At 40.5% G+C, this 26,959-nt stretch overlaps 1 protein-coding gene across 1 annotated transcript in view; it reads left to right on the top strand.

Annotated features, from left to right (window-relative positions):
* The window catches only part of BRD10 (bromodomain containing 10), a 54,433-nt gene extending 32,346 nt beyond the window's left edge, over positions 1-22,087 (top strand). The window contains exons 6-8 of the mRNA XM_064176732.1: positions 3,971-4,086; positions 15,657-15,844; positions 17,630-22,087. Of these exons, the coding sequence (XP_064032802.1) occupies positions 3,971-4,086; positions 15,657-15,844; positions 17,630-21,249 (3,924 nt within the window). The 3' untranslated portion in view covers positions 21,250-22,087. The remainder of the gene's footprint in view (positions 1-3,970; positions 4,087-15,656; positions 15,845-17,629) is intronic.
* Positions 22,088-26,959: the final 4,872 nt, after the last annotated feature.

Genomic DNA, 26,959 nt, shown 5'->3' with positions numbered 1-26,959 from the left:
TGATGTCACACAAACCACAGAACCCCGCTGCAGAATGGAGCAGGCCTATTAAGGGTAAGGTAAGTTTTCTCCCTCCACCACCACCCTTTTTCAACAATATTGCATTGTTTTATAAGATTTCTTATTTTCTTTATTTTATGTCCCTGTGATATAAAGTAAAGATTAAAGAAAATTTTATAAAACTGCATAATATTGTGGTTGTGTGTGTGTGTTTATTTAAAACAAAACAAAAACTCACTTATGAAGTTCAGTCCTTACCCCATATATCCATATCCTGGCTCCAGTCTGCTTTGGGGTTCCACCATGAGTACACCAGAATAGTATATGTTGGGGCATTGTGGAGAGTGGAGTCAGCATTTCCTAGCTGCTCTGGATTTCAGAAACCTTACTTTAAAAGGTAAGTTTTCTGTTGAGAAAGTGCTGAATGTCTCTGTGTTCATATAGAAACATTCATCATATTTCTAAAATGTATTTTTGTTGTGTTTGATTTTTTAAAAAATTGCAACTTAACACAGCTGAAAAGTTGCATTTTATACTTCTCTCTAGGTATTTTTTCTCTTTTGTTCTGTTATTACGTTACATCTATTCTTAAAATATCTATTACAAGCAAGCTTTTCAGTGGTGAAGAATGGGTTTGCCTCTGAAGTACTGTCTTGGGTTGATATAGTTGAATAATTTTAGTTCATATCTACTAATAGAATTCTGCTGGATTTCATAAACACCAGAAGGCATAAACATATCCAGAACTCCTTTTTTACAGACCCATTGTTGACAAGACTGAAATAGAGGCCTGCAATTGCGATTCCTTTGTACCAATACTGACTTTCCACTAAACCACTCCTCATGGAATTTCCTGGACATCTATATTTTGATTGCTTTGAGTGGAACATTTATGGCTGCTCTTCTGTGGTCAGTTCCTTCTATGCCAGTAGATTGTTTCATTCCATTTATTTGTGAATCTCATAACATATCAGGTCATAGGCAGAAGCTTTTGTCTTTCAACATAAGGACCCCTGCAGTCGGTGTATAAAAGGGACATTTGAAGATCTCCTCACCTTGAAGCACGACTCTTGTCAGTATTGTGTGACCCAACTAGCAGAGTTCCAAATAGAAGAAAGAGACAATGTTGATTCAACAGCTTCTCTGCACAACCTTTCCCAATACCATGTTTCTGGTGAAAATACACCATGTTAAGGTCCCTCCTGAATCTCCTAAGCTTCACTTTCTAGATGTTCTTCTGCATTGTATAATTTGTTATTACTCAGAATAGTTTGCAGTACAGACATTTGTCAAGGCAAATTTGCTGTATGTAGAAATTAGCAGGCAGCTTTATAATGCTGTCAGCAGGAGTTAAGTCATAGCTTTATCAGTAACTTTTTTTCTGTCAAAAATGCAAGACTTTGCGAGAGAATGAAACTGCATAGGAAAGATGATGTTAGATTTTGTAATGTCATGTCTTAACGTTATAGACATTTTTAAATGTCCCTTGATTTTTAGTATTTTAATATGTAAAGAATAATAGCAGGTATTTTGTCTAACACTTGGGATTCACAGAAATCTTAAATGTTTGCACAGGAAAAAAACCCAAAGGAGCAAGAATAATGTAAAATATAATGATTTTTTCATTTCCCCCCAGTCTTTTTTGGCCCAGATTTCTTTTGTGTCCTATTTCTGAGAGAAGAAGATTCTTCTCCTGGTTTAAATTCATGTATATTCCCACTAATATGTTCATGCCAATTCCTAAATCCCTGAGAGAAAAATTAGTAATTTAGATACAGTGAAATAATTACCTTAAGAAAATACATTGCTGTAATATTTAGATTAAAGATACTTTTAAGCAAATGTGGAGTTTTCCAGATACTATATCTAGAATATGATATTATTAAAAAAAAAAAATAAGGGAGCAGGTCATTGATTCATTTTTCTGTGAATTTTTCCAACGAGGAGCAGAGTGATTTGTATTTGTTCTTCTTCAGTGTGTTAGTAGAAGCATTAAAGCCTTGAAGTCTGCTTTTACTAAGTCTCTACTTAGGTCTGGTTATTCAGTGTGTGATAGTGGTATCAGTTCAGATTTTACTGGTTGGTTGATCTTTATCTGGTACATAAATACTCTTTTTTTTTTTTCTTCTTCTTCATACAAGATCTGAGCCTTATTTAAAAATAAGTCATTCTCAGAAATTATTTCTCAGTGCTTTGTAGTAGTTTTTTGTATTTTTTCTAGTACTACATTTTTGCATATCCTGTGCTTTTATGTATTAAATGCATGTACATTTCTGTGTACAGCATTTCTGTGTCCTGATAGTATTCTTGGCCACTTTAATCCACTAATAATATTATTCACTTTAAACTGTCTGAAGTGTTTTGTATGTCTTACCAAAAAAAAGTTAAATCTGTGCACGTAATGTTCTTTCATGTGTTAACAGTTAACTTTTTGGACTACTAACATTAGGAAGTGATGCCAAGGCTATAGTAGGCTATAGTAGTATGCACAAATGCAATTCGTTACAGTGTGTCTGTGGCAGATTTTATGCTGCAGTGTGTCGTGTGTGCAAATATGATGAGCCACAAATGAAAGAAATTAGAATTCAGTTTACTGGCTTGTCTGCATGCTTAGTGCTAGCCATTGTATGGTAATGTAGCATAATTTAGTTCTTAAAATCTTTACTCTTGTACTGTTAATTGAGGGATGAAGGTGTAGCTATTAGTTTTGTGATGTAAACTGTAAAGTAAAGATAACCTGGTTTTCAATCAGGTGCTCAACCTGACTTCTGTACACTGGAGAGATCTGCTGTAATGTGTAGAAAGAGGTTATTCCAAAGTTCATGGAAAACCTGTTATTGTAGACTGCTGAAAGGCAGCTGTTTCAAGCTTTAACCAGTTTTTTCCTATCCTACATTTGGTGTGCAGGGCCATAGGATGCTGTGAAGGATATGACCTCTATCCAGAGCTGTATATGAAGTAAATAAGTTCCCAAGTCTTGTGTCTTTTTCTTGCAGAACCATAGTCTTTTTACTGTTATACACTCTCTTTGACAAGTCAAGAGAAAAAATCTTCATTTACATATACAGAATTAGTAAGTGGCAGAATTAACAGGGGTATACTATATTTTTTTTCTGTAGCTGTTACATATATATTACCTTATTCAGTCTTTTATGGAATAAACTAGAGAATAAAGTTTTGGAAAGAAATACAAGAGGAATCAAAGAGTGTCGAGAGATGTTTTGCACCATTATGGCTCCTGTGGCTGTGCTGTATGTATGTAGTTGTCGTTTCCTAGTGTCTTTTGTCCTAATTCAGCCTTTTCAGATTTATTAAAACATGAACATAGAATTACATATATCAGTTTGGAAAAGAAATTAATTTTCAATTACAGATACAAGTTAAAGCCATAAAAAACTTTTATGTTGGAAAACTGGTGTCTACTGTGATCTGTTATTTCATAAATGACTAATTTGAAAAACTTTTCTTCATTAAAAAATATATCTAGAACTTTGAATAAAACACAAAAATGTATTACAAAAGCTGTTGTCTTTTTCCCATGAACACTGGAATAGTAGTAAATTCTGTTTCAGAACAATGTAAATTCTATCACATTAAATGATATTATAAAATTTTCCTTTTAAAAATATATCTCAAAGTATGCATACATGGTTCATTTCATTCAAAAGCCTGTATTACCCATTAAAGTAATTTTAAACACACAAGTGTTTGTTCAGAGAAGTCTGTTTCAGTTTAAAGTTTTACCTGTAAAAAGTGAGTATTGTTGCAGTATTGATTTTTTTAAGAAGGATGTTATCTCTATGTAAAAAACAGTAGAAGTATTGTGTTAAGGGTAGATGTAAATACGAAACTTTACTAATATATTCTTCTAGTTATTTTTCCATGTACACCAAGATTATTGTTGCACTGATACTATATTACAAGAGCCAGGTCTAATGCCGTGATAAATAAATGTCATTTTTGTTTTCAGGGAAGATTGTACCACCGGAAGCAAGCTGTAAAGGAATTGCATGGTACGCTGATACGATTGCTTAATGAACTGTTACCATGGGAACCAAAGCTAATGAAAGCGTTTCAAAGAAACAGGTGATTTGCTTCCCTATTTTTTAACAGTAGTGTGTAGGATGAAAAACAGAACAAATTCACCTTTTAAAAACTAAATAAGTTGGCTTCTCAAATTAAACTGAACCACTTCAAGGTGAGAAACAAGGCACTGGCAGTGCTTTATTTGAAAGAAATCCGTTCCAGACTTCTGTCTCTAAAGCTGACTTTAAACTACTAACACATTTTCCCTCTAAAATGTTCTAGAATCTTTAAGCATGTCTACCAATAGTTGTATCATAATCATGATAGGATACATATTGGTGCCTATTTGATTAAGGGGTTCTGAAGCTCTTTACATGTAGAAGATTAGGCCTGAACTTCACGGAGTGTTAGGCACTGGCAAAGACCTCAAAAGATCATCTAGTCCAACCCCTCGACTTCCTAGGGTGGTTTGTCACACCATTTCATTGTTCCACAAAATTATTTTTAAAACATTGCTTTGAGGTCTTTGTAACATTTGTGAATTTGAAATGCATCTGGGATGGGGTGTGTCACATAAATATCAAAGAAATGATGACTGATTTTAAACTTTTAAGAGGAAGTACAAGTCTTAAATTATCTGAAAATGACTACCCAGATTATAATTCCTGAAGAGACTGGATATTGACTTGGTGTCATCGTTCTGTCTTGAAGTTTGTTTCCATTGTTGTCTGTTATCCATACAGCTGTTTCCATAATCATACCTCAATTTTGCCACACAGATGTTTAAAAAAGAATTCATTATTAGAAGCTTGAACTCTTGTGTCAAATCAGACATAAAATTAGGCAGCTGCTTAAATGTGCAGCTATGGCAGTTTGCCTCTGGATGGGGCTCAAATGCCTGCCAAAGCTGCTCTTTCACTCCATTTCTTAGATGGGCAAGGGAGAGAAGAAAATATAACAAAAGACAGTAACAAGTTAGAATCAGTTTAAAAATCACATATTCACAGAATGTTTTATGTTGGAAAGGACTTTGAAAGATCATCTAGTCCAACCCCCCTGCCAGGTCAGGATCGCCTATACCAGATCACACAGGAATGCATCCAGGCCAGTTTTGAATATCTCCAGAGTGGGAGGCTCCACAACCTTCTTGGGCAGCCTGTTCCAGTGTTCTGCCACCCTCACAGTGAAAAATAATTCTTCGTGTTTACATGAAACTTCCTATGCCTCAGCTTCCACCCATTTGTCCCTTGTCCTGTTATTTGGCATCACTGAGAAGAGCCTGGCTCCATCTTCTTGGCACTTGCCCTTTACATATATATGAACATTAATGAGGTCACCCCTCAGTTTCCTCTTCTGTAAAGTAAAGAGCACCAGTTCCCTTAGTCTGTCCTCATAAGGAACATGTTCCACTCCCTTCATTATCTTTGTGGCTCTGCACTGGACCCTCTCGAACAATTTCCTGCCTTTCTTGAACTGAGTGGCCCAGAACTATATTGGACACAATATTCCAAATGCAACCTCACCAGAGCAGAGTAGAGGGGGAGGAGAACCTCTCTCTACCTACTAAACACAGCCTTCTAATCCACCCCAGAATGGCATTGGCCTTCTTGGCCACAAGGGCGCATTGCTGGCTCATGGTCTACCTTCAATCCACTAGGACTGCCAGGTCCTTTTGCCCTTCACTGCTGTCTAGTGGGTTGTTCCCTAACCTATACTGATCCATGGGGTTGTTCTTTCCCAGGTGCAAGACTCTACATTTGCCCATATTGAATTTCATTCAGTTTCTCCCTGCCCAACTCTCCAGGCTAAGTCTCACTGAATGGCAGCACAACCCTCCGTTGTAATAATAAGCACAAGCAAAAGGCCACACAGAAAGCAAAAGCTAAGAGAGATGTTATTCTCTACTTGACACTATCATGCACTGGTCAGTCTCGGGAAGCAGGGCTCTACATGTAACGGCTGCTGTGAAGGACAGGCCATTGATAAATATCCCCACATTTCCTTCTTTCATTTTGTTCTTACACCTGAGCTGATGTCATGTGGCTTGGAATACCCCTTTTACAAATTTGGGTCAGCTGGCTCGACTATGTCCCCTCTCAACATCTTGCCGACCCCTCAGTGTACTCTTGAGGTGGGGAGATGTTGGAAAAGCACAGCCAAGGTGCTTGTTTAGCAGTAGCCAAAACACTGGTGTGTTCTCAACACCCAGCTACAGGACTGCAAAACAAAGCACTAGAAAGATGTTTTGAGGAGAATTAACTTTAGCTCAGCCAAATTAAATAAAGTTGTGTATGAAGGAAGCAACTTACACTGTATGTGATGCAGAACTACTTCTGAAAAGTGTGAAAGGTACTGTATTTTTAAAATCTCAACATTATAGCATGGAAGAGGGCAAACAGAACTACTAAGAGTTGGTTCCTTAGTAGCTCATTTTATGAGTATCATGCATGTTTTGAAATCCTGTTTTGAAATTTAGGATAATGTTTAACATTTTGCTTTAAAAATGGACTAAAGTACAAGTTTTGCCTTTTTCTGTTCAAGTTTCTGTCCATTTTTCTTAGCTGTTCATTTCTTCTGGTCTGTAGAAGTTCAGATTCCTTGTGGAAATGTGGCAGATAGTAATACTATTATAAAGATTTTGAGTTTTCCGTATATGGGGTTTCCATTATTTTCTTGTAAATTCTGCTGTGGAATGGTTTGGTGTGTGGTGTTAGTTCGTGTTTGTTAAACACGGCTATGGCATACAGAAGTAGCACTGTCACGTAAAGCATGTAGAAGTGTCCTGAAACTCGGTGGCTGAGGTCTTGTATGTATGTGTGCTGGTGGCTAGAGAAACATGCACTTAGAGCGGATAATGATTTCTGAGGTGAACATATTTCTCAGGATGTATATTTTAGGCTGCAATCCTAGCTTATTCATCAGTGCTAGCTTACTTCTCTGACAGAACTGCTTGGACAGATACATAGTATTAGGGAACAGCTCCAGCTAAGAAACTACAAGTTTTGGAGGAGGAAAGAGGAGTGGAAGGAGACTAGATCAATGTCTGTGTCTGACTCATTATGCAGCTGCTAAGTACCAATCACAAAACACAGCTGAATAGAAATGCTTATGCTAGTATAAACAGCACCACCACCGCCAGTCTACGTGTGGTTGCAGTGTCTGTAGAGTGTCTCTGTCAGCTATAACATTTCGTAGAATCGTGCAGGCCAGAAAAGACCTCTGAGATCATCAAGTCCATTCATTTTGTCCCCTTCACCAAGTCTGTCACTACACTGTGTCCCTAAGCACCAGATTTATGTGGCTTTTAAACACATCCAGGGATGGTAATTGAACCACCTCCATGGGCAGCTCATTCCAGTGCCTGACAACCCTTTCTGTGAAATTTTTCCTAATGTCCAGTCTGAACCTTCACTGGTACAGCTTGAGGCCATTCCCTATTGCTCTGTTATTAGTTACTTGTGAGAAGTGACAAGTGCTTACCTCTCTACAACCTTCTTTCAGGTAATTGTAGAGAGCAAGAAGGTCTCCCCTCAGCCTCCTTTTCTGTAGACTGAACAGCCTCAGTTCCCTCAGCCACTTCTCACAGGACTTGTTCTCCAGGCCTTTCACCAGCTTAGCAGCCCTTCTCTGTACCCATTCCAGTGCCCCGATGTCCTTGCTGTAAGGTAGTGCCCAAAACTGAACATAGTACTCAAGGTGTGGCCTTGCCAATGCTGAGTACAGAGAGAGTACAGAGACCTTTGCTGGTCACACTGCTTCTAATAGAGGCTGGGATGCCATTGGCCTGCTTGGCCACCTGGGCACACTGCTGACTCATACTCATCCTCCTGCCAATCAGTACCCTCAGGTCCTTTTCCACCACACAGCTCCCTATCCATTCTTCCCCATGCTTGTAGCATTGCGTAGAGTTGTTGTGGTCCATGTGCAGGACCTGGCACTTGGCCTTGTTGAAGCTCATACAGTTGACCTCAACCTATTAGTCCAACCTATCCAGGCTCCCTACATTCAAGCAGATCCCCACTTCCACCTAATTTTATGTCATATGAAAGCTTACTGAGAGTGCATTTGATCCCCTCATCCAACTCACTGATGAAGAAATTGAACAGGACTGGTCCCAATACTGAACCTTGTTTAGCACCACTTGTGATTTGCCTCCAGGTGGATCTGACTCCATTGACCACCGCTGTCTGGGCCCAGCTTACCAGCAACAAAAAGAAAGTCTACAATGAGTGGAAGAAAGGACAGCTAGAATAGGGGGTATATAAGGAAGCAGGCCAAGCAGCATGAGACCTGGTTAGAAAGGCTAAAACTCACTTAGAGTTAAATTTAGCCAGGGAGATCAAGTGGAACAGCAAAAATTTCTATAGGTACATTACTGGCAAAAAAGAAGATTAGGGAGGGTGTGGGCCCCCTCAGGAAAGAAACAAGTGAACTGATGACAAGTGACATGGAGAAGGCTGGGGTTCTCAATGACTTCTTTACCTCAGTCTTTGCTGGGGTTTCCTTGATCATGCAGGGACCAGAATGACATGGAACACGAAAATGATGCATAAGCCGAAACTTTATTGCAGGCTAAAAACAATGCTTATACAGAGCTCTAATTGTTCAGCATACAACATGTATAATTCTGATAGGTTGTGTAGGTTGAGTATGTGTTGTTCACACACCCTAGAAGCAAACTTGATTGGCCATCCCTCTTAGTCCTCTCGCACAACTACCTTTGCACTTTCTCTGCCAACTTCCTCAAGGTTGTTTTCCTCAATACTGTACTCCCTTATCTCACATCCTCCTCTATGTCCTAATGTTACCCTTATGTTTGGTTACTTCAGATCATTCATCTCTGCCCACACCCCAACATCTCCCCCTTTCTTTTTAAATGTGTGTAGCACCTGCCTGTAGCTGCAGTGGGAGAACATGAGCAAAGCTCACACAGACCAGCATGATCAGAGCGATGCCACATGAACTGCACACAACCCAATGCAAACTCCACTGAAGACTTTCACTGTTTGTTCAGACTCCATCCATATAGAGCTCACACCTACACATTAAGCATAATCTAGGCAAGGGCAACCCAGTCTTTTACATACACCACACCTTGTTTTTCTCATTAACAAGATATCCACTTACCTATCCTTCCCCACCCAGATAAGGTGTTCCGCAGCTGTGGGAACCAAGGTCAGCATTCTCCATTTTGCTTGTTATTATTCCTTCTCACATTGCATTCCCACATTTCCCCTTTTTGTTTTAAAATGAAGGCATTGTTTCTCATTCATTGCAAGGCCCTTGCAAAAGATAACAAACACACCACCTTAAACATTGCTAACAACAAAGACAGCTGTTCTTGTCTTTTGCCAATGAGTGGGTCTAACCCTAATAACAAAGGTCAGCTGGTAGCTCTATTTTGCAGTTGCCTGTTCATAACACAGAATTGCTAAAAGCTTGTGAAAATACCCAATTCATCAAGTGTGATCAAAGCTTGTTCACAACTAAATGCAGCTACCACCTCATGCATGTACGCGTCCCTTTGTTCATTTGTGCTTATAGGCCAACAATGATAAGTATGCTTCTTGTCAATAAGGTTAACAACAAATGTATACAGTATCTCAGTATACATTTCAATTTCATGCCACGTATCTGCACAGCCATCTGAGCAAGATTTCTGCTCACTGCTAAAAGCAGACTGAACATAACAAGACCTGGAAGCAACAGACACAGATACAAACACATTAATTCCTTAGGCTAGCAAATCTATTGGCCTTTCCTAGGGTGAATTTCCCTGCGTGATATTAACTAGAGAATTTTCAAATTTTCCTTCTCTCTCTTCCCTCCCCCCCCCTTTTTTTTTTTAATGCACTGCTGTTAAATTAGCATAAGCGGGTGCTAAGTATAATATCTGAGCATACAACTGCATAAGTATGATGGTACCTTTCAGTAGTTGCAGTGGCCCATCGCAAGCCATGTTTTTGAAGTGTGATGTTGTTTTATGTATGCGCTATAGAAAAACAGTGCCCAATCTGGCATGCTGCAAGTGAAATCTCAATGTTTATGTGAAAACTGAATCTGATAATCTTTGCCATATTAACTTTGCCAGTGTATCATAAGAAGAATCATACAATCAACCAAGTTGGAAGAGACCTCCAAGATCATCCAGTCCAACCTAGCACCCAGCCCTATCCAGTCAACTAGACCATGGCACTAAGTGCCTCATCCACTCTTTTCTTGAACATCTCCAGGGACGGTGACTCAACCACCTCCCTGGGCAGCCCATTCCAATGGGAAATCACTCCCTCTGTCAAGAACTTCCTCCTAACATCCATCCTAGACCTACCCCGGCACAACTTGAGACTGTGTCCCCTTGTTCTGTTGCTGGTTGCCTGGGAGAAGAGACCAACTCCTGCCTGGCTACAGCCTCTCTTCAGGTAGTTGTGTACAGCAATGAGGTCCTTCCTGAGCCTCCTCCAGGCTAAACAGCCCCAGCTCCCTCAGTCTCTCCTCACAGGGTTTGTGTTCCAGGCCCCTCACCAGCGTTGTCGCCTTTTTCTGGGCACATTCCAGCACCTCAACATCTCTCTTGAATTGAGGAGCCCAGAACTGGGCACAGTACTCACGTTGTGGCCTGACCAGTGCTGAGTACAGGGAAAGAATAACCTCCCCTGTTACCTCTCCTTTTTTGACATGATCCTTATCCTATAGAGGTAAAACCCTAAAAAAGAAATATTCTATAATATCCCTATGATAAACTCTTCGCTTTAACTGTACTAATGCTAGAAATCTAGTAACTAAAAGAAAAATTAAACCACTGAATCATTACTGAGGAAAAACAAAGAAATCCAAGAAGATGTTACATTACATAGAGCTCTTTGAAAATACCATGGTATCCAGAAAAAGGCCTTAAATTAGTCATCATAAAAGAGAATCATTAACTTATACACTTACAAACAACTTATTACCACAACATTCCATTATATTAACCATTGATCATGTTCAGCTACCACTTAGCATACTCTATTTTAATTACTTAAGCCTTAGCACAATTACCCTGTTAAATTACTCCAGACTTACTCCAATAATAATGTTCTATTATCTAATATTCTATTTAACATCTTATCCAATAACTTTTAAACTCAGATCTATTACAATCAAAAGCTGAAAACATTGTCAGGATTTTAGTTCAGAAAATACTACCACAAATGTAACACTGCCACTTTAAGAGTGAAGACACCACTTCTCCACAAAAAGATAAACTGCAAGAAAAAAGGGAGGGGGACTGGGCCTCGCCACGCTGGCGGGCAGGGGGAGCCGTGGTGGGTGTCTCCTCCATGGATGAAGCAGGACAGCTCTCACTGCCAAATCAGCTTCTCCCTCTTGGTTTACAACCGGCCTCAGTAATGCTGAACAACCTGGCAGATTCGCTCCTTCTGTTCTCTCGAGTCCTCCATTCTCCGTAGCCTGAAAAGTTAATCTCTCTAGGCAGGCGAATTTGAGACATAGACGCCTCAGGGGATGGTAATTTGAGTATTTAGTGCTCTTATAGCATTCGGCTTAGCAGCAGCTGCTAACACAAGCCTCTGGTTGTTAAACAGAAAGGTCTTTATCAGATTATCTCCCATGCCTGCTTCAAAACGCTGGCTTCCCATATCTTTCCCCATTCCTTTCCTCTCCTTAAAGGGAATTTGTCTCCATCCTGTTACTTTTACACCAACTTGGCCAAGTTCTAGTCCCACATTTTACAGCCTCTTTGGAGCCCTGGCTTCTTTCATCCTTCAGGGCCTTTCCCATTACATCCTAGGTGATCGCTCCTCTGCCTGGCAAAGCAGAGCTTTTAACATCTGGCTCTCACAAGATACACCTCTCATAGAGACAAAAAATTTTGGAGAAGCTTTCACCACTGCTTCTTCTTCACTGGGCGTGGATCTCCCCTTTCTCATCCTCCAGCATCAGCTTTACAGCCCGCCAGATCAGAGCAAATTCCCTTGCCTCCATGCTCCCGATGATTACAACCTCCCATAAGTAATTTCCTAGTTTTTCCCAGACCTCGTCACTGAACCATTGGCTTAAATCTTTTAAATATCCCCTCCTTTGACTCCACAGCAAGTCCCTCTCCTTTAGAGGCACCTCCTGCTTCTGTGTGAGCTGCAACAAAGTCTTCAGCCTTTTCTATTGCCGATGCAGCAAGCACCATCCTGCTGTTCATCTTTGCAGATCCACTCCTGCCACTCTCGAGCAGCCCAGCTTACCTCCTCGCTGGCCGGTGGGATCCCCTGCCTTCTCTAGCCAAACTGTGTCCAACTCTCCCATGTCAGGTATCACGTTGGAGTCACCAGATGCCGGGGTGCCCTTGATCATGCAGGGACTGGAACGACACACAACACCAACATGATGCATAAGCCGGATCTTTAATGCAGGCCAAAAGCGATGCTTATACAGAGCTCTAATTGTTCAGCATACAACGTCTATAATTCTGATAGGTTGCGTAGGTTGAGTATGTGCTGTTCACATGGCCTAGGAGCAAACTTGACTGGCCATTCCTCTTAGTCCTCTCGCACAGCTAACTTTGCACTTTCTCTGCCAACTTCCTCAAGGTTGTTTTCCTCAATACTTGATCATTCTGTGCTGCCTATACCCCCACTTCACTGGCAAGAGCTCCAGTCATGGAAGATAATGGCAATGGCAGGGGCTGGAAGAAAGAACTGCCCATTGTGAGCAAAAATCAGGTCCATGACCATCTGATAAACATAAAAATGTTCAAGTATTTGGGGCCCAACAGATTACACCTATGGGGATACTGAGGAAAATGGCAGATGAAGTTGTTAAATCACTCTCTATTATATTCCAAGAGTCATGGCAGTTCAGTGAAGTCCCCACTGACTGGAAGGGGGGAAGCATAACCCCTGTTTTCAAAAAAGGGAAAGAAGAAAGATCCAGGGATCTATAGGCCAGTCAGTCTCACCTTTGTGCCCGGTAAAATCATGGAGCAGACCTGGAGGCACTGGTGAGGCAGAAGAATAATGGAAGAGGTGATTTGGTATAACCAACATGGCTTCACTGAGGGCAAGTCATGCCTGACAAACCTGGTGGCCTTCTATGAAAAGGTCACAACATCAATAGACAAGGGGAGGGCAGCTGCCGTCATCTGCCTGGACCTCAGCAAAGCCTTTGACACTGTGCTGTATGATATCCTGATCTCCAAACTGGTAAAACATGGGCTTGACAGATGGGCAACTCAGTGAATTAAAAACTGTCTTGATGGCCGGACTCAAAGAATGGCTGTCAGTGTCCCAGTGGAGGCCACTGACAAGTGGAGTCCCTCAGGGATCAGTACTAGGACTAGTCTTGTTCAGCATCTTTGTCATCAACATGGGCAGTGTCTAGCCTAAGAGCAGCCCTTGGGAGAGGGTTCTGGCCGGGGGGGATGGTGGATGAGAAGCTCAGCATGAGCCACCAGTTTACACTTGCAGCCCAGAAAGCATCAAGAGAAGTATGGCCAGCAGGTTGAGGTATGGCCTTCTACTCCACTCTAGTGAGACCCCCACCTGGTGTACTGTGTCTAGTTCTGGAACCTCTATTACAAGAAATATATGGACATACTGGAAAATAAGCAGAGAATGGCAATGAGGATGATCAGAGGGCTAGAGCACCTCTCCTATGAAGACAGGCTGAGAGAGTTGAGGCTGTTCAGTCTAGAGAAGAGAAGGCTCTGAGGAGACCTTATTGTGGCCTTCCAGTGTCTGAAGTGGGGCTTACAGGAGAGCTGATGAGGGACTTTTTCAGCTGTTGGCTAGTGATAGAACTAGGGGGAATGGAGCAAAAATAGAAGTTGGTAGATTCAGATTGGATTTTAGGAAGAAGTTCATCACCATAAGGGTCATGAAACATGGGAACAGGCTGCCCAGGGAGTTGGTGGAAGTCCAATCCTTGGAGTTCTTTAAGGCCAGGCTAGATAGGTCTCTGAGCATCTTGATCTAGTGTGAGGTGTCCCTGCACATGGCAGGGGGGTTAGAACTAGATTATCCTTGAGGTCCCTTCCAGCCCTGAAAATTCTATGATTCTATCAAAATCCCTTCATTTCCCCTTCCAGAAGGTCCTCTGATCTTTTAAAAATTACGACAGAGTATGTTTAGTAGCATTTGAATGGCAGTAAAGTTTAAAGAGAATTATTACTTTTGCCCACTGATCACACTTGTTCACTGACCCTGCAGACGATATTCCACAGAAGAAAGGAAATTCCCATTCAGTGCAGTAGTGGTTCCCTAGTGTTCTTCTATAGTTCTTCTGCATCTAGACTTCAGGTTCAAAAATCCTGCTGACGGAGTTGAAGTACTGTCCGTGCTACATCTTCGTACAGATTTCAAGGTTGTCTTCTCTCAGTAAGAGTGTCAAAGCTATGAGTAAACTATTAGGTCTTACTGACCATGATCAGCCTCGCCTAGGCCTCCATCCACACCATCCACCTGCTCATTATTCTCAGGATCCACATTTCAGGCTATTTTGCAGCCTTAAGTCTCTGATGTAGGAATGCCAGTTTCCAGCGCAACTACAGCCATCACTGAACCTTACCCTGATCTGAACCACAGAATTGACTTCCCAGCTTAATCTCAGATCTGATCTAGCACCAGGAACTTTCATGTTGACCTAGGCTCTTGGCCAAACCCAGTTACCACCCATAGGCATGCCCTGCTGCATCATTCGGGGTGGTGGAGTGTGTCCTGGCTGGTGAGGCCTGCCAGCTGTGACATCATGTTTGACCCTTCTTCATCCCTTAGGTAGTAGCTGATCATTACTGCACTCAGTGCAAACAGCTGTTGGTTTAGTGCACTATAGGCAAATTTAAGATCTTATTCTTGCTGTCATCAGGGTTACGTCTAGACTGCAGTGTGGATTCTATCCCACACAAGGTGCTAATTGCAAACTAATCCTTCTGGATACTGTGTTAGTTACCACAAATTGAATATTATAGTTCTCTGTATGCTAAAATGTACCCTAGATCTCATCCTAAACAATCATCTAGAAGGAGAGAGAATGAAAATGTATAGCAGTTTAGAAGTGTTAAGGTAAGGGGATGTGTTTCTGACTGGTGTGCAAATAAGTAAAGTAGCTACATGTTTACATCATATGGGAATGTGAGCCTGTGGAAATGACAGTGACGGCTGTTCTAATGGCCCAGAAAGTTTTCTTAATGGAGAAAGTTACATTATGGTCCCATGGCTGAGGAGAAAACACAAGGCATTTAAGAAAAACAAGATGTACTTAATTCTCTAGTTGTGTTTGCCTTCAAAGACAAGGATAGACTTGTTTCAATTAATACTCAAGTCCACACAGGTACATTTGTTACTATGTCAGATGAAATAGGAAATGGAAGATGGAAGCAGTGATGGTCATATTTAACTCAGTCTTTTTGCCTGTAGCTAGAAGACTTAATGACATAGAATTCACTTTTGTAGCAGGAAGGGACATTACTGTCACTTTGCACTTTCTGGGGTTTAGAGACTTGCAGACAGAACTAGCTACCCTGATTTTTTCTGAAGGTCACAGACAGTTTTACACCAATCTTTTGTGTAGCAGCAAATACAGATTTAAAAATATATGCAAACTTTTTATTCTTTTGTAAAGATAGTTTTGTTATTTTTAAGGTCTAGATTGAAGAAGGACTATGATGACTTTAAAAGACATCCAGACCATGATAAATTTACCAGAGAATTGTGGAACAATGATGAAAGTGAAGTTGATTCTGGCAAAGATTCTTTTACAGTAGCATGTGGTAAATCTTCAGAGTCTGCGGAACATGTGGAAGTTCATGGTAATGAACTTCAAGGCAATGGTAAGCATTTGCTGGAATTTGATAGCTTGCATGTGATTCAGGAGGTTGATTTTTTTCATGTGAGTTTCCATCATACTTTGTACCTTAACTACTATGGTGATAAAATTGAAATAGCTTGTGGTGTCTGTCTGAGAGATGTAGACTGGAAGAAGGCAGACTGTGATGAAAATTCGGTTTAATACCAGTTTCAGACAAGACAAAATAAGATGGGAAAGCTCACGAGCCGGTATACAGATAAGGAGATGTCTTACCAGTTAGTTACTATCAAAGGCAAACAGACTAACTTGGGGAAAATTAACTTGATTTATTGCAAATTAAAAATAGAGCAGGATGGTGAGAAACAAAGACAAAAATTAAACCACTTTCTCTTCCCTGACCCATCCACACCTTTTTTTGTTAGCCTCAACTTCTTTCCCAATTATTCTATCTCCTCCTCTGTCAAGCAGCATAGTGGGATAAGGATTGAGGGTTGAAGTCAGTTCATGAAACTTTGTCCCTGCTCACACTTTTGACCCTCTCCAGTGTGGAGTCTCTCACCTCCTGTGGAGTGCATTCCTCAACAAACTGCAATGTACGCACAAGCTCCAGCGTTGTCTTCCATGGAAGGAAGTCAGCCTGCTTCACCATAGTCTCCATGGGTTGCACCTCTTTCCCCTCCTCCTTCACTGACCTTGGTGTCTGCAGGTTTTTCTCTTACATTTTTTTCCTTGTTCTGCCACACTTCTCCATGCAACATTTTCCATCAGGCAGCTTGGCTGGCGGGATCAGCCATGACCTGCAGTGAATCTGGTTTGGAACCAGCTGTGTCTGGCACAGGGCAGCTCCTGGCTTTTACTCTCAGAGGCCCCCATACTGCATCTCTACGCTGCCAAAACCTCAGTGCCCCTCTATCCACCCATCACCACTATTTGCTTGTGGGGCCCTCTTATCCACGTCATGCGCCTCGTGTTTGCTGGCTGGTCCAGCTTGATGCTCAGTTTGACACATGTGGCACTTGTACCCTTGTACCACAGGCACTCCACACTCACAAGTCTGCCTGATATGCTACCCCAAACCCGAAGTCACTCAGCTCACCAGCTACTCCATCTTGAAGTTTTCTGGTGAATACACACACACTGCCTCTGTGCACAGTGGGCGTGGAGAGGATGTAATCACCCTGCAGCTGGCACCAGGCACACAGGGTCTGACCTCCTGCTCTGTCTTTGAAGCTCCCTCTCTCTCTGCACATTGCTTCTTGATATGTTGCATAGCTCTGCTGGTTCCCCCACCCTTTTTGCCCAGTGTCCAGGGCCTCCTCTGCTTTAGTCATATCAATTCAAAAGTTCAGGCTGATCTTTTCTGAAAAGGGCACTTGCAGCTTCTTCATAACCCATTTATTGGTGAGGTTGTTTCTTGTCCTTGTTTCCATGTTTATTTTGTTACATTCATGTTTGTTTCTGGCTTTGCCACCCCTTTAATTTTTTTTTTTTTCCTTCTGGAATAAACATTCTCATGCTCTCACATGCCTTCATCAATTAGCATGAATGACCAGGTATGGTTTTCCTCACCATACCCCGGGTTCTGTGCCTGTATATTCTTGTTTATGGCTTCCTACCTTCCTTATTAATCCCCTTTTTGCTTTGAGAGCTCTTTGACCAGATGCCTTTAAAGAAGCAGAAATTCTTCTTCCACATATCCCTACATTTGCAAACTATCCTTTTGCCTTTAGCCAGACACTATAAAGTTGCTATATAGAGGTATAATTTGTAAACATGTAAACTAGTTGTTGTTTTAATATCATTGCAGATGAAATGAAACTAGTAGAGATGAATTTACCTGCAGGAAGAAACAGAATTCTGAAAAAAGAATCAACATCTAAGGAAATACAGAAGACGCCGCCCAAATGTGTTAAACGACAGTGCAAACAAAGCAGTTGTTTGGATCAAAGTACTGGTGACCTCTCACCAAGGAAGAAAGCTAAACTGAGCACTAATGAGGCTGTAGTCCTGAGTTCAGAAAGTAGTCTGCAACCACATAATTGTTTGACTGAGGTGAAACAATGTGAAGAGTCGGCTCTTGAGTCGTTTTCCTTGATGGATCCTGCAACATCAGTATCAAACTTTCTGAAAGGGACTAAACCCATCCAGGCCCTGCTTGCCAAAAATACTGGGAACAAAGTGACCTTAACAGATCAACTGTTGCCTCTCCCTGGCATAAATGTGTCTTCTTCTGAAAAGCCAGTTTTATCACCTTTCGAGTCATCATTTGTGAAATCAGCTTTGCCCTGCCAGAACAGTTCTAAGACTCCTTTACAAATGGTATACAAAATGCCAAATGGCCACTGTGTACCAATAGACCTTCACAACAACTCTGTGAAAATTCATGTGCAGCCTGTGACTGACCCTAAAACTGGAGAAAAAATAGTGAAACAAGTTCTTATTTTACCTAAGAATTTTCTTATTCAACAGAAAGAAGGTAAAATTGTGTCCAAGGACATTCAGTCAACACAAGAAAATTCATCTGAGCTGCTCTGTACAACTTTATCAGAAACACCTAATGCCTGTGTTTCTTTAACACCTGTTTTGATAACAGGCCCTGCAAATACCACCAGTCAGTCACCTAGTAAAATTTTTAACAAGAATGTTACTCACTTGTCACAAGTGACTGGTCCCACAAACACTACACATCAAGTGCCTGCTGTAACTTCAGCAGGTACCTTATCAACAGTGAAGATGAGCCAAACTGAAACTAGCAAAATCAAGACTACACTTTCAACAGCCACATTCCCCATATCTTTGACTTCACCTACTCCTTCCACAGCTAGCCAGTCTTTGATATCAACAACAGCATTAACTGGGTCTACAAACACTGCTTCTACCTGTCATAATCTTGCATCACAGCAAACTGACTCTTTTGAAACTAGGCAGGAGCTGAAGACAGTGTGTGTCAGAGAGTCACAGTCTATTTTGGTCACAACACGAGGTGGAAACACAGGAATCGTTAAAGTGCGAACAAACTCAGACCAGATTTCACCTAGTAGTTTACCTTCTAGTTCAGTTTTCACATACACACCTCAGCTTCAGGCCTTTCTTGTGCCAAAATCCACAGCATTATCATGCTCTGCTCTTCCATCTGTAGCAACAGGCACATCTGCTCACCCAAATACTGAGCAATCATCTGTTTCTGGATTTGCCTCCTCAACAGCTTCTTCTGTTAACATTCCAGCCTTGCCGGTTGATTTTACCCAGACAATAGGAAAAAATACAAATTTCACTTTACAGCAGCCTGCTGTTGGGGTCACTTTGGGTCAAGTAATGGAGAACTCCTGCTGTGTGTCCTCAGCTTCTTTGTCCTCCATTTCATTAGCTAGCAGTTTGATGTCCACAACTTCAGACAGTCCTGTTAGTGTGACTAGCATTGAACAAAATAGCAGTGTCACAACTCCAAATAACTCTCTGCAGCAACAAGGTGATAGTAAAATTAAAACATGTCCAGTTATACCATCCAAGTCTCATTCAGTAATAAATGGAAATACAATGAGTGGTACACAGGTTCAGAAACTTACATTAGTTACAGGTCCTCCTATTTTATCACCCTGTGGTGCTTCAGGAGTCAGTGTTATACCCTGTCCATCATCTAGTGGTCTTAATGCTCAGAAGTTGGTTTTCATTAATGCACAAATTGCCAATGGCCCATCAACCACCAGTCTAGTTGCAGAGCCACTAAAATGTAACCCTCCTTCTTCCCTAAGCAAAACTTCTGTTAGTGCCACAGAGCAACCACAGTTGGTTCTTATCCCATCTACAGTAGCAGCACCAGTAAGAATAAATTCATCACCAACTGTTGCTCAAGTCAAAGATGTGAAAATTGGACTAAATATAGGTCAAACCATTGTAAATGGCAAAGGCAATTCGCATCAAGCTCTACCAGTTAATAAAATGTGTTCTCCCATTTCTAAGGGAGAAGACAAAAAGACTATGGGCTTGGCTTTGTCTTTGACAAGTAGTACAGCTTTGGTTTCTGTTCCAAGCTTTGTAAGTCTCAGTGATGCATCAGTTAATGAATCTGTATGTGTTGCGTCAAAAAAGGGAAATTCTTTTACAGTAGCAACAACAAATGCATGTGTAGAATCTGTTTCAGTGGCATCAAGTGGGACTTCTGGGACATGGCCCACTGTCTTAATTGGTGGAAATGATCTGTCAAGAATAAGGCCAATTCTGGGTAATCAACTTTCTACATCAAATACTGGCAATACTGTAGGTATATCAACTGTGAAAGCAGGACATCTTGCTTCATCTCTGCTGATTTCAACAACACAACCAATAGCATCTCAGAATTTATCACCTGCTTTGCAGCTTCCAGTCATTAGCTTGCCTGCATCTGTAGCCACCCCTCAAAAAGTGCTACATACTGTTACTCAGTTGGCAGCAATACCAGCTCCTCCAGTACCAAAAAGCCAGTTGCCCACACTGCTTCAGTTTCAGTCATCAGGAATTTCAGCTGGTATGCCAACTAATGCAGGTGTTCCTAGACCTCAGAGTGTGTGGTCCCCTCCATCACCAAACAAAGGTAAAGGCAGTAGTTTTCCCAGTTTTAATTCCCTACAATGCTATCAGGTACTTCCCAGTATAGAGAAGCAAAGTCATGCTTATTCTTGTGTTTCTACCATTCAGGTGTCTGAAGCTTCATCAACTGTAACAAGCAAGGCAGGAGGTCAATTGAATGAACCTTGCATACAGCAGAAAATAGTCATTAACACCTGTATGCCTTTGGCACCTGGAACTCAGATAATGATTAATGGTACTCGTTTTGTTGTTCCACCACAAGGGCTTGGATCTGGCAGCCATGTTCTTCTTCTCTCTAGCAATACAAAACAAATTCCTCCTCTAACTGTTAACCATAGGCAAGGGGTTCCAGGTGTACCAGTTGTTAATCCAATAACCTCTAAAGTCATCCTAGCACCAAGTAGTTCATTAAGTTGGCAAATACCAAAACATCCTTTGAAAAGCTCTACAAAGATTGTGAACTCTTTGGGGTCTGCAGATGCTCTACCCATTGTACACGCAACACCTCATGTATTTAGTACTCCAGCTAGCTTTTGTACTCCTCAGTCTGCAGCAACACCATCTGTGTCTTCAATGAGAAAATCTGTTAATGTAGCTACATGTTCTGTAGTTTCTGCTGTTCATCCTCCAAACTCTAATTTACCAAGCAACACTTCAGCATTTCACTTAGACACTTCAATCAAAAAACTGTTGGTCAGTCCAGAGGGAGCTATTTTGAATGCCATAAATACCCCAGCATCAAAAGTTTCTTGTCTGTCTTCATCACTGCCTCCTGTTGTGTCCACAAGCAGAAATCCTACCACTGTATTCTCTGATTCTCAGTCGTCCTGTCTGAATAAAACTGACGAAGCTGCATCCTGAATTTACTGCAAAAGAAACACTTTGAAATTCTGGGGCATTCTTCCGACTTGGGAAGCTTTTACTATTGAATAATTTATTACCTTGTTTCACATAGTTGACTCACTGTAAGTCATTTAAAATTGCATTTCTTTCCTGTTTACCTGTGGGGCTCAGGAGGAAGAAAAAAATATTTATCAAAAATATTCAGAGGATTTTACAGTAAAAAGGTCAGAAATGACCAACAAGTTCACCGAACAGTTTGGAGAAATCCAGTCTCTTGCATATGTTCCATCTTACAATATGGACTGTTTTCCAGTGTGTTTATGACAGTACCTATATCTTTTTTTATTTGTCAGATTTATTTTTTATTTGTTTCTGTAAGAAAAAATAAATTTATGCATTGCAAAAATGCAGTCTATGGTTTAGAACTGTACATACTCATTAATTCCTAACAATCTATACTAAACTGTATGTACAAAGAACTGTGCTGTCTTATTTATGTTTTCTTTACATCATGTATAGTTTTTTTTAAGTATTTTAGTAACTTTGGACCAGTGTACTGTTTAGCAGCAATGCAGAAGAATCTGCATATAATAAACTTAAGTTGCTGTACTGCTTTGCATTGGCATAGTTTAAAACTCTCTAACACCGTGGCAGAATATGACTATGTATGACTGCTTCCTGCAGATGCATTTCAGCTTTTGGAATACGATAGTATGAAATTATTTAATCTCTCCTGCTCTTCTTTGTGGCTTACATTTCACAGGATGTGACAGAAGTTGAAGACCATATTGTTGATCCTTCTGATACTGGGTGGGAGAACCTTTAGTTTACCTATTCTTAATAATGATATGATAAGGCTGGAAATGGTTTCCTAGACACCAGTCCAAGTTACAATTACTGCTGTTCAGAGCTATCACATTTTGTCATAAAGCTCTTAGATCTGTTGAACAGTTTATTACTCTTTTTCACAGCCTCAGATACATTTCCACTGTCTGGTAACCATATAAAGGTCATTCTTTAATCTCTAGCCATAACACATTACCTGTTTTTTTTTTCACCAGTCATGCTTTCTAAATATGTATTTTTCACTTCACCTTTTTTCATTGGTTGTTCTGGAAGGGTTGTGCTAAACTGTTACACAGCATTAGAAGAGGTCTTATGAGTGCTTTGAGTGGAAACAATTCACACACTACATAAAGCTTCCCTTTTTATAGGTATGTATTCAGTATTCGTTGCCTTAGCTCTTGATCTGTCAAAAACCTTGTGTTATTTTTGCAGAGTTCACAGGTGCCCGCTGCAGTGTTCATATAAGTAGAGAAGGGTTTTGGTATCTTTTGAGATTTAACATATGAAGAAATGCGCTTTTCTAGCCAAGCTATGGAAGATAATTATTTTAGAACTGTAATTTTAATGAAATCAATTTATACAGTATAAGAAGCAGGCATTTTACTCTTACATTAAATTTTAACTACTGGGCAGAAGGAATTGCTTACATTTTTTTTACAGAAAAAAAAAAAAAGCCCTTGCCAATTCATGGTAGCAACATGCCAATACTAAAACTACAGTAGGTTGCGATTTTCCTGCTCAGTATTCTACTTGTTCTTGTCTGTAGAGTGCTTTTCCACAAGGTGATCTTAGAAGAACCTGATAAACACATAAAGTGGGGGAGGACTGTCCTAAAATATTTTCCTCCTTTTGTGGCCTAAGAAATGGATGCAAAACCACAACCTTTTGTAAAAAGCAGCCTGTATTTGAAAGTGGTTTTCTTAGGTTGGCACACAGAATGCAAACAGTCAGACCTTATATGAACTGCACCTTGAACTAGGAATTTTTTCTTGCTATAGAGAACAGAGAAGTCCAATAGAGAGTGCTTAGTGGGAAGAAGAGGTAGAACAAGTAAGAGTTAATTTCGCCCAGTACATATACACAGCCTCCAACACTAACTGCAGGAGAACTTTGTGTACTCCGTCTGGACTTGTCTGCAACACGGAAGAATAGACTTTGTAGCCAGAGAATCAAGATCAGTAATTCAGAGAAGCAAAGAAGGGAAAAAAAAAAAAAAAGGCAAAAAAAAGCATACAATTGCTTCTCCAGATTAAGAAGTGGTCGGAGCATGAGCACTGCTAAAACCCAGAAGCTTTGAATGAGTAACTGACTGTGAAATGTTACTGTCCTTCCCGTGGGTGAGGCCAAAAATCCAGGAGGTGCAGAGCATGTGGACTGTGTATCCAGGGGATTATGCATGTAAGAAAGACAGGCTTCTTAAACCTGTGTCGACACCAAAACATTTCAGGGGTTTTCTGGAGGTAAAGAGGAGTAATTTGTTACAAGGTAGGCATCTGATACCTTTTAATTCTTGCAAGTACAATTCTGCAAGACATTGATGTTCTGGGAATATTCACACTTAGTACACAATGTTGTTGTTTCACCCTGAATTCTGAAGCAGTCCCAAGATTCTTCTGAACACGATTCCTAGATGACAAGTCTAAAGTTCTTCCTGCATATAACTGCAGACAGCAAATCTAGCACTAAACAGTGTCTAAAAGGGGCAGCTGTTTTGCACCTGAGTATCAGTAAAGGCTTACTTGGGGTGTATGTGTATGCAGAAACACAAATCAGATACTTCTGCCAAGATAAATGGGGAAGGAGAAACTGATAGAAACTGAAAAATTAAGCCTTTTTCATAGAAAACAAAAAGGCAGCTACAAGAATCCAGCTGATTCTTGTAAGGTGAACTCAAAGTTAAGGTAAACTCAAAAAAAGCACCAGGATGAAGGAAGGCTGCTTTGTTGTGTAATGTGCAGCAGAGCTATCTGCTTTTCCTGTCTAGAAATGGAAGCTAGCATGAGTTGAAAAGATCTCACAAAACTAGTGAAAGACTCAAGTATTTATATTAGGCCATTATGCTTTCTTGTCCTGATGTGAACTCATGTGGTGTACCTCTTGAGGAAGGAGCAGAAAAGCATGTGGTTTAAACATGTAATTGAGGCTGTACTGAAATGGTTTGGAAATGTGAAGGCACATCTGCTGCATTGTTCAGGTTTTGGCCTTTGCAAGTTCAGCAAGAGTATGGTTTATCACTACCACATGGCAAGCATTTTCAGGAGAACTAGAGAAAGCAGTAACTGTGGCTTGTAGCTTAGATGGTCAACGGTGTCATCAGAGTGAATTCTACATTCTCCCCTTTTTCCCCCTGGTAAAACAGAGCCTATTAAGTCTCTGGTTAGCTTTTGGTGAGGAAATTTTAGTAAGAGCTCAAGGTGGATGGGAACGAGATGGACAAGGGTCTGTCCTTCATAATTCATATGAGCACAAGGCACTTGGGAACACTCCTACTCCCCCAAAATGTGGCTCTTTTGCATTGGCCCAAGAGTGGAATCTATGTGGGCAAAAATATCTTGAAGAGCTAGATCTTTTGCAGCAAAAGAAATAATAGCTCTTTTGCTTTATTAAAAACAAAGCTGAGGATTTTCCAGGGAAAGGAAGTAAAATTAAAATTGGATGACTGTGAAAGGATGTAGAACGCAGAGGGTCAGCTCCAGAAAAAGTGTACAAGGGCTCTGTTTATCTGTAAGCAAATATGGAATGTCCAGGTAGTAACTGTAGATAGTTCTTTTACTTTATACTGCTGATATTTTACCTTGTTACAGTATGTAAAGTTTAGTGCACATAGGCTGATAGACAACACTGGAAACTTTGAAGCACTTTTCAGGTCTAATAGGCAATAAAATATTTCTTAAGTGGTGTGAACACACAGTAGCCATCAGTTTTATTGCACAGGTTAATAAGCAGTCAACAGAAAAGTACAAATGAATAAATGCTACTTCTCTGAAGCGTAAAGGAATTTGTTAACATTTTCTTTAACATAAGTGATACTAATTTTGATTTTAAAGGCAAGAGGATGTACTCTTCTGATATCCAATAATTGCATGGACAAGTAATGCACATTTAACCGATATTAGATGTACATGAATCAAAATATGCTGGTAATGCTTCCTTTAACTGAAAAATTACAAGCAATATGGTTCATAACAATACAGTTCTTGAGACCAAGATAATCTGTCTACATGCTCTGCTGCAGCAGGTATTAAGTCAAAAGAGACTGCTGAAGTGAACATCACTGGATTGTCCTGGCAACCAGCTGCATACACCCATCCTGTTACACTGAAATAGTGAGATGCTAAGAAATCGAGTGCTTCCTGCAGGCAGGCTTTAGCACTTTCTTTATCGTAGCTCTGTGACATATACCCTGTGGCTCTTAGCCCAGCAGAGATTGCACTCGTCAGAATGTGCTCCATTTTAGTTTGGTAGAATGGCAATACACTGCTGTCTCCTAAGGCTGCACTGAGCTTGTAACCTCAGCAAGAAGTAGATGATCTAGCAGGAGCATAACCATGAATGCAAACACAGGTACCAATCTTACCAAAATACATTATACTAACGAAAGGCCTGGTTTTCAGGTTGTTCATTGTATCTAGATCAGAGTTTCATAATGGCTACAGAGATGTTGCTAAGATACTGTTCCACTGATCGACTTTGAAAAGACTATTTCTACTACTTTGATGGAAGCCATTGAATTCTGACTAGCAGTAAGCAGAGCATCTTTTCCAGCTATAAGCAGCCATCTCTCTTCATCAGCATCCTGAGCAAGGGCTCAAATTGTCCTTGAACTTACTCATTTGCTTATTTTTTGGGAGAAACTGAAGCACAAAGATTGTGTTTGTTGAGAATTACAGTTGTAATAAAAGGCATCTGATTGCAGTCTGATTGCAAAGAGGGTTAAAAAAGAAGGAGCAGGAGATCTCTGACTTTTATATCCTACCTGTACTTACATGACTATACCAGAGAAATTATAAATCTAAGTCTTGGTGACCCTGTGTTAACAGAGGGGTTATCTATCCTTTAGGTATCTGCAATTTTCAAACTTCAATAGTTCCATCTCTGGCTGCTGAGCAGTTCCAACAATTTGGCCTTACATAGTTCTGAAAATAATGTTTCTGCTTAGTCTTGAACTTCCTCACAAGCTTTTGAAATGCCTAGTAGCATATTTAATGCTGATACTACTGAAGAATGCATGAGATCAAGTGGTTTTGAATCTAAGCACTCATTGCTTAATAGTAATAAATGTTTACAGAAATCATTTCTTTTTCTGCACAATGAATGTGTATATCAGATCCATTCAGCTACAGCACCACGTGGTTTTTTGAAGGGATGGTGCTCCAGGGCAGTAGTTTCAGAGTACAGAGATGATAGAGATCATTACCCTCAAGCTTTAGCTTACCTGTTCTGAAAACTAGACATAAAAATACCGAAACAGAGGCAGCCATTGTGCTCTGCATCTCTGCCTCTTACTCACTATAAGCTGGCATTTTGTGTACTTTGATGTGTATTTTCTTCCTGTCAAAAAACAAGTCCACAGTGTTTCTTTCTCAAAGCTATGTATATAGGAAATTGCACATTTAAGACAGCTTTTTAGTTTAAAGTACCTCTTCAAATTTCCAAATGTAAGTACCTATCATTTCACAGCAATTCCAGATATTCATTACCTTCCAACACATATCTAATATTAGTAATTTGTATAAATATTTTTGTTGCCATTCTAAAAACATAGAGAAGAGGAGGCTCAGGGGGGACCTCACTGCTGTCTACCTGAAGGGAGGTTGTAGCCAGGTGGGGGTTGGTCTCTCCTCCCAGACAACCAGCAATAGAACAAGGGGACACAGTCTCA

Source organism: Pogoniulus pusillus, chromosome Z (assembly GCF_015220805.1).
Source record: "Pogoniulus pusillus isolate bPogPus1 chromosome Z, bPogPus1.pri, whole genome shotgun sequence".
Lineage (NCBI taxonomy): Eukaryota > Metazoa > Chordata > Aves > Piciformes > Lybiidae > Pogoniulus > Pogoniulus pusillus.
The sequence above is the reverse complement of the archived record's forward strand: the minus strand, read 5'-3'. Positions and strand labels throughout refer to the sequence as shown.